The sequence below is a fragment of the Adiantum capillus-veneris genome, chromosome 28 (assembly GCF_014529385.1).
Source record: "Adiantum capillus-veneris isolate H3 chromosome 28, ASM1452938v2, whole genome shotgun sequence".
Taxonomy (NCBI): domain Eukaryota; kingdom Viridiplantae; phylum Streptophyta; class Polypodiopsida; order Polypodiales; family Pteridaceae; genus Adiantum; species Adiantum capillus-veneris.
In genome coordinates, this window is record NC_140958.1 from 92,216,376 (window position 1) to 92,225,134 (window position 8,759).

The 8,759-nt window shown below is 42.4% G+C and overlaps 1 protein-coding gene across 1 annotated transcript; it reads right to left on the minus strand.

The window, feature by feature from the left end:
• Positions 1-1,481: 1,481 nt before the first annotated feature.
• Positions 1,482-4,283, minus strand: LOC147420884 (uncharacterized). Its single transcript, XM_086504380.1, has 2 exons — positions 2,232-4,283; positions 1,482-2,133 (listed from the first exon to the last, which is right to left on the minus strand). The coding sequence occupies exons 1-2, from the start codon at positions 4,220-4,222 to the stop codon at positions 1,515-1,517; spliced, it is 2,610 nt and encodes an 869-aa protein (XP_086360506.1). The 5' UTR covers positions 4,223-4,283; the 3' UTR covers positions 1,482-1,514.
• Positions 4,284-8,759: the final 4,476 nt, after the last annotated feature.

The window sequence follows — 8,759 nt, forward strand, 5'->3', positions numbered from 1 at the left end:
GCAACATTCACAAGAACAGCTCTATAGAATCATGGTAGAGATTCTTGGGTCTAAATAATACATCCTCAACAAGATAGCGTTATAGCTTTTTGAGTGTTACCATTACACCTCATATGCCTTGCAAGATAATATCTTATTACTTTGATTTCTTTTTGCAAGTGGTTCCATTGACTTTTGCTTACCCATGTATGCATGAAAACAAAGGGGAAGACGAGCGAAGGGATAAATAGGGCATCATTAATTACACACACTATGTGGGTAATTGCCATTAATCTTGGCAATGAGGTTGAAGTATCCATTAAGATGTTTTTCTCCTTTTTTCAACTTTCCTATGTGAGTTCAAAAATCTTGTTGTTGAGTAGCATTTTTTTATAGAAAGAGCTATTAACTCCTAGAAATCCCTTTGTCATAACACATAGAATGAAATCTTCTATAGATCAATCAAATCTTCTATGGATCAATCTCCAAGACCATCGCAGATGAATCACAAAAGCATTGTGATGTTGAATGGAAGTGATGCATTGGTGAGTTCATGGCTCAAATGGGTGGCTTATCCCAAAGATTAAGAGCTTTCTATCTAATACTTCTGTAGGTGGTGTTTTGCATCAATGTGGCTTCAATTGTGCTCCACAAATGGTACAATATTCGGGTTCCGAATTATGGTAGAATTGTTTACTGGTGAATGCTTGGAGCACTATGGCTGCCGCATGGTTTTGGAATACTAGTAATAGGTAAGATTGGTGACCAAATTAACCTACTATAGCCTTTTGTCGGGCCTTTTGTCCGCAACAAACAATTAATATTTAGGGCTTCCTTAATTGTCAAATAAAAGGGCTAATAAAGGCCTCATCCTTTCCCTCTTGCTTGGCTCAAAGACCAAGCATTGCACGACAATTAAATGCCATGAGTGGCATTACACACCATGAAACTAATGTGTAAGAACTACAATTTGTGTTGTGCTCTTGAGCCTCTCCCAATAGCTGAGTTCCAAAATGAATTTTTCAAGATTTGTTAAAATGAGGTTGTGATGCGAGCATACATATCTCGTTCTTAACTTACTCAATGTTCAAGGACTATTTTAGCCCAAGGGGTCTATCTTTCAAAACTACCTATAGCATGTGCTTTCAAGAGGTATCTATAAAACCCCTCCACACACACGCTTTTTTTTTGTACACACACACTTCACTATGAATTAAAAGACTTCATAAACCTGAATTTCTTTAAAAAAACTTCATTTTTTATTTGAGGTGGACCCTCCGCATTTTACGCTAAAGAAACTTCATGTGTCATGCCTACATATTTCTTATAAAATCTACTATTTTCAGGCCCTAAATTTTGAAATTGAGAAAAATTTAGTGTGATTTTCTAAAATGTCGAGTATAGCATCCTTTGATTACATGGACTTTATAAATAACATGCGATTTGATGCTCCAATGGCTAAAATGCAGGCCCAACAATGCATTGACAGAAGCAAACAAAGAGACGAGAAGAAACTTGCAAAATAGAATGGGGTACTAGAAGGGCTCAGTAGGTTGGCATAGCTCAATGAAGGTGCGCTCTGTCGATGGCTCCTCATAGGCATCCCTGTTAAGCTTAGTGAGGAACTCAAGCACCTTAATGAGAACATAGAGAGGCTTGACAAGCACAATACTCTGGCTATGGAGGTCCACACCAAATGTATGGCTTGCATGAAAGAGGCTAGAAAATGTCTTTGCACAAGGAGCCCTTATTTTCAATGCAGACCTTCCCACCATATCATAGGGTATGGCCTTTGCAGCAATGAGCACTTTACATGGGTCTCCTTTCAACGCAATGGATGAACAATAGTTGGGCCCTTTTATAAATGACCCTGAGCCCCTCTTCTCCCTTACAATTAGCCCCTCTCCTATTGCCTTGCTTAATGATTCCACAAGAATTGATCCCACTTTGAATCGCGTTATCATCTGAAGCTTGAATAGCCCCACATGCGTCCTCTCTCGATTTCTGCCGATTTTTTTGAGGATGCTTTGTCTTCCTCTCTTTGTCAGGCTTCTCAAGCTGCATCCTGACGCATATCTGAAGAAAGAATAGAAGCTTCCTGCAGGATCATCATCAAGAAGCACCACTTTCCATGCCTGCTCTTGTGGGCTCTCACTGGCAAAAATCATCGTTCAAATCCGAGTTAGTTTCGGTTCATTCATGAATGCATGAGTTCATATTTCTGAAGAGAAGTCGCTTCTACATGATCTTACCATGGCGAGAGGCCTCTCGACTGATTATACATATCCAACAAGGCTGGTTGGAGATGCCTTGCAAACGTCAGGACAGTAGGCGACTCACTATCATCACCAAAGAGTTCACCATAAACCGATTCATGATTTCTTGGGCTCTCAAATTCGTTTGCCTTGCAGGTTTTCAACAAACACAAGGGGTGCCCATCCAGCACAATAAACCCTTCTGTAAGAAAATCACGAGTCCGAGCACCTGAAAGACACTTGGTTTCGAGGATAGCGATTTTTGGCTGCCCATTCACTGCTTGAAGAGCTTCACAGAAGCCTCTGAGGCTACTCAACTCTTCGCAATCGGCGACAAGGCATAGGCTTAGAAGATGCTTGCAATGAAGAGGGTTAGAAAGGGCCAAATTGAGATACATAGCCATGGAGTGCCTTCTTATACACCATGTGAGGCTTGTGATGGCAGCTCTATATGCAGCATCGTACAACTCAGGGAGGTCCTCCAAGTTGATATGGCACATTCCCATGTACAACCACTCCATGATGCCTACGAGGACAGCTGCTGTCCACGTTAGCTTCTTCACAACGAAGTATTTGAAGCTATATGTATCCTCTTCGTTCTCAGAAAGCATGTCATTTGCACTTCCCCTCTCCATTACTATGTTCACTTCCGTGTGCCTTCTTTTGATCAAGGGTTTGTCGATGCGGTCGGGTGGGAAAGGTTCAGAACAACTGGTTAACACTTCTACAGAATTGCTGCTTGCTGTCTCTGCAGCTGATTGAGTGGCTCTCCCCTTATCCGCCTGCACGCTATTTGGGTCAAGAGTAGGTACACTACCAAATATTGGTGCTGGTAACATAATACCTGCCGACTCCAGACTGAACCGAACCGATTTGCGCATAGATCCCCTAATGGAGCCTTTTCTTTCCTCATTGTCAAGCAATATCGATTTGCGAGTGAGATGCTTTGATTGTGAGGGTTGTGACAAAACTCCAGTTGAATCCGCAGAAACCCCCTCGGTCCATGAGGGCGAAGTGGCCACAGTACTCATGCTACTAGGAGAATACGACTGGTCGTCGCATGTACTCTCTGGAGCTTGAAGACCAGAGGCAGCAGCACAATCTACAGACAAGAAGGATGATCTGCAGCTATGGTATTCTTGATCTCTTGCCACTTGATCCTCCTTTACCTCTATATTGCCCGCGGACAAGAATGATGATTTGCAACTATGATATTCTTGCTCAGAGAGGCGCCTCCCAACTTGCTCATTCTTCAAGTCCATACAATCTGCTTGAAAAGCCTCCTTTTCCAGGCTTTCTCCAAAACTATGGAAATGTCGATCAGAGGGACTCACAGCTTGACCATCAGATCTAGTCATAACTTGCCCTTGAACATGTGCAAGCACTTCACGGCATATGATGTCGTTCATTGTTGATGCAGCTATGGAGTGAGGAGGCAAGTCTATGGACATGGCGTCCATAGGATTTCCTTGCTTTGCCTGAATCTCTCCATCCGCATCTGTGTAATTTGTGAAAATATACATGGGATCATCATGTGCAGCAACTGGATGTGCAAAGTCATGTTCCGGCACATTTGTACAGGTGGACGCCTGCAATAAATTCTCTGCATTGCAAACCTGTTGCAGAGAATGATTCACTTCATCTTGCTCCTCTGATGTACCAGATTCGGCATCATTGGAGGGAATCCAGCAAGCCGACTGGCGCTGCAAGATCTCTCGGAAGTAGTCAGACTCTTTTCTAAGAATAGAAGCATGGGCGAGGACGCGAAGCACGTTTCCACCATCGAGAACAGCAGAATGTAGGGAAGGGGAGGAGGCGCGTCGCACATGGAAGACAACGTCAGGGGAGACATGGTTGGCGTGCAGGTCGGCTAGAAGGTGTCGGAGAGGAGCGTCCGAGATGGCAAGGTCCGTGAGCCGCTTCTGCAGAATGTCGGTGATGAGCTCCCCTGCTTCTTCTTCTTCTTCTTGCTGCTGCCCCTGCTCCATTCCTCTTTCGCCGAAGGGACTTTGCGCCTCTTAACCTTGATTACTTCAATAATTAATTACCTTAAGGTTGGTTGATTAGACATTTTCCACACTGCTCCGGAGGGCAAATTTGGATGTTCTATTTATTGAATCAATCTCGCTATTCAGGGCACAAGCATAGATGATTGCACTTGGACAAGGCCTTTGTGGTTAAAACAACCTCCTTGTTGCCAAAGCCATGTTAGACATACCTGCAAGAGACGACATGTGGGATAGGAAGCTCGTCAAGAACTGTATGTGCTTTTGCATGTGGAGAAAGGCTATATGGTTAAAACAACTCACAACTTCCATGTTGACAAAGCCATGTTGAGCATATCTTGCAATGAACATGCTCCAAGAGATGAAAATTTAAATAGGAAGCTCATGAAGAACTTTTCGTAAGCGCACCAGATTTGGCATATGTTTTTTACCAAACCATTGCGAAGCATAACAATTTTCACCAACATCCCCAGACCAACAATCTCATCATGACTCTCTGCTCTAGGTAAAGCAGCCCATAGCTTCCTTGTCACGTGCATGTTGGACATATCTTGCAATCAATGCATTCAAAAGTGACGACATTCTAGAGAAGATGCATGTCACTATAAATTATCACCCATGTGAAGGTCTTGTGTGAGGACACATGCTTTCAAGAAGCCAAACAAATTGGAGGATGATTAGACAATGGCATCGCCGTGACTACTCTCATATTGTAAAAATGTCTTGCCAACCAAAAAAGGTTAGCCATGCGAGCATAGGGCTCTTTTTCTAAGATAATGTCATATTCTTCCCTCATGTCGTGATGCATCCAACAATAAGACTTCAAAGCTTGGTCAACAAGTCCTTCAAGGTGCAAGCATAGGTGGTGTCCTTGACTATAAATCTCATCACAATTTCTCGCACCTATGTGAAGGCCTTCAAGGTGCAAGGGTAGGTGATAGCATATGAAGAGAGGCATTCCCTTTGCATCCATTGAAAACAACCCACAACTTTCATGCCACATCCATGTTGCACATATTTGCAATCAAAAGCCCTCAGCTTCCATGCCCAACAAGTAGCATCTTGCATAAAGCCACAAACTGTCAAGGTGCAAGTGTAGGTAATTGCATCTAAAGAGAGACTTTGCATCCCCTAAAAAGTTGAAAAAATAGCTCACAGCTTCAATGCCACAGCCATTTTATATACGCATGACGTGCAATCATAAGCCCACAACTTTCATGCTACAGCCATGTTGGGCATATCCTGCAAGCAATGCGTTTCAAGTGATGACATTTCGGATAGAAGAACCTGAGAACAAAGAGTCTTTACACAAGTCAAGCAGAGAGAGAGAGAGAGAGAGAGAGAGAGAGAGAGAGAGAGAGAATCTAAGAGAGCTTGTTGCTACCTAGAGAACATATGAAGAACAAACTGCCATAAGCTAAGAACGTGAGAGAACCTCTAAACATGGTTGTTGGACACATTAGCCATGTCATTCGAGACAAGAAGCCCATTAAGAGCTTACTTGCCCTTTTGTGAGGGTACTATATGTGGCATACACACTCACCAATATGCTCCCTAAAATTGCATCTTCTTGAAGTAACCCAGTGCCTTACCACATCCTACAATCAACACGAAATAGGAGATGACATTTTGCATAGACTTCATCATTAACTTTTTGTGCTTTTGTATGGGCACCACATTTGGCCCAAATATCAACCAAAGCATTGCCAAGCACACCATGTGTTTACAGTAGTCCTTGACTAGCAATCTCAAAATGTTACTATCATGCAAAGTATGCATAAGCCATTTTGGCAATACATCTAGCCTTCTCATTCTCAGCCCTTTCCTCATCAAGTACATCTTGTACATCTGCATCAGTATTAGATTGATCTGTAACATTTTTGGAAACCTCCATAGGGTGTACATTTGCCTCATTGGAATTTACATTGGAACTTCAACCACTGAAAAGAGGCAACAAAGTGTCATAAATTTCTTGTGAGCTTACATTATTGTCTCTAGTACATGACATTTGAACAAAGTCTTTCACAAACACAACATCTCATGAGACCAAGATACGCTTTGTTTGCGGATGATACAACCTGTAACCTTTGCTTTCAGCACTATAACCAACAAAAATACAATTGACAGACTTATCATCCAATTTCCTACACCGCGTTTGTGGCACCAAAGCATATGCCATACAACCAAAAACACGCATGTCATAATAATCAATATCTAATTCTCCTAAATGATTTTCTCATATTAAACTGATCATTTAATGTGGGGAAGTGCTAGGGGAGAAAAAGCTAGAATATTGGTTAAGCTAGCAGACCGGCCACAGTAGGGATCCAAAGGAGGGAAAATAGGGATCCAAAGGGGGGGGCATCTGCAAAAGAGCCATGTGCAACAATGGGCTAAAAATACCCTAAGGTTCAGCCCATTAAGACTTCCAAAATGCTAAGGTTCCAAAATTCAAAGGTTGTGTCCAAAGGTCAACCCTAGGGAAAATTGGATGCTTTGTGTGTGCCCTAAAAGTCTTTGCGCATCCCTACATGGGAGGGGGCGAGCCCCAAAGGTAGGGGATGAGAGAGAAAGCCACACACACACACACAGGCTCCCTTTACACAAAGGGAATGAGGGACACATGTCAGCTCCCTAGCCCAGATGCCCACAAGGTGTGCCCAATTCCTATTGGAAGACCCTTGAAGTGGACCAGTGAGAATTAAGCTAGAGTAAATGTAGTTTAATTAATTTAAAAACATTTAATCAAAGAAACCAATGAGAATTAAGTCTCCTAGAAGACTATTGGGCAGTCTCCCAAAGGGTCCAATGAGCATTCAGAAGCCCCATGGCTTGCCTGATTTCTATTGGCCAAGAGGCAAAGGGGTCCAATGAGAGTTTAGTTTAATTATTTAATTACCTAAAGATCTCACAAAAGGGGAAGTGGGGACACATGTCAGAAGGCTATCACTTATGCTGCTTAATACCCATTGGCTTGACTTGGGGAGGTCCAATGAGGCAAAAGCCACACCAAATTAGCAACAAGGGCTCGCCCAAGAGAGAGAGGGGGCTGATTTTTGCTTGGCATTGACACACACACACACTCACACTTGACCATGTGTGAAGGAAGAATACTCTATCTCCTCCCAAGCTTTAATGGAGAGCTCATCACCTACTCCAAGCTTGTGAGATAGAAGCCTACATCAACACTCTCTTGGCATGTGGATGCAAATCCAACCAAGAGCCAAGCTTCAATGCATGCTCATCTCCTCTACCAAGCTAATTACTAAGCTAAGCTATGCTAATATGAGTGATTATGTGAGAAGATGTACATCTTTCTCGTAAGATACTCCTTCTTCCTCTCAATCTACTCTCATACCCTGCTAGCTCTCACCATCTTCGAAGGTGTGTGAGGTCTTGGGTCTGAGAACGGGGATAATTCAAGTTGTGTTTGATTAAGTCTTTTGCTTGGTGCATGAAGCTTCCATCTTCATTGCACTAGCTAGTCTTGAAGGAACACAAAGAATTGTATTGTACAATGTCTCTCTTGATGGGAGAAACCATAATGCAAAGCCTTTTGGAGGGGGGACCGGCTCCATGCAAATCCGGTCCTCAACTGTTGTCAATAGCTTAATTTCTCTCTCTTTTGAAAGTATTGTTGATGCTATCTAACTAGGTGTTATGCTTTTTGTTGCTCTCTCCACCCAAGCACTCTTGTAATTCTCATTAGGAATCTATTCTAATGAAATGCCCACTATGTTCATGCTAATTTCCGCTACACATAAGTTATTAGGCCATTAAATGTTACAACGCATGTGCTCAATAGAAGGCTTTCTATCATGCCATGCTTCATATGGAGTCATAGACTGCAAAGCTTTCATAGGACACCCGTTAAGTACATAAGTGGCACACATGATAGCCTCAAGCCAAAACAAATGCAGAAAAGCTTGACTTTTGATAATACATCGTGTCATTTTCGTAAGTGACCTATTTTTCCTCTCAACAACACCATTTTGTTGAAGCGTATACGGAATTGTACATTGGTGTTTTATCCCAGAACTAACCAGAAATGTATTAAATTCATGAGACATATGCTCCCCCCCTCGATTGAAACAGAGGGTGCCCGTAGTACATTCTGAGACATTTTCAGCCATAGCCATAAATTGCTTGAATCACAAAAACACTTTGGACTTCGCCTTAAGCGGATACACCCATGCATGCCTAGAGTAGTAATCAATGAAAGTCATGAAGTAAAGGTAATTTCCCAAGGATGGAGTTTGCATGGGCCCACAAACATCATTATACACAAGATGCAACCTGCATGTGGCCCTAACTGAACCATCCTTTGGAAACTTTGAATGCTCCATCTTACCCAAAATACAGCCTTAACAAACATGTTTGATAGGTGCTTCAAGAGGCGGCAAAGAAGCAACCATATCAGATTTTTGCAAACGCAGCAAACTGGCAAAATTCAGATGCCCAAAAGTGCATGCCAAAGTTTTGCAATTGAAATAGCCTTTGAATCTACAACAACATTTGA

Coding starts and splice junctions, on each gene's coding strand:
- LOC147420884 (XM_086504380.1), bottom strand. CDS start 4,222: ATGGAGCAGGGGCAGCAGCAAGAAGAAGAAGAAGAAGCAGGGGAGCTC. Junction 2,134..2,231: donor TCGAGAGGCCTCTCGCCATG/GTAAGATCATGT, acceptor GATTTTTGCCAG/TGAGAGCCCACAAGAGCAGG.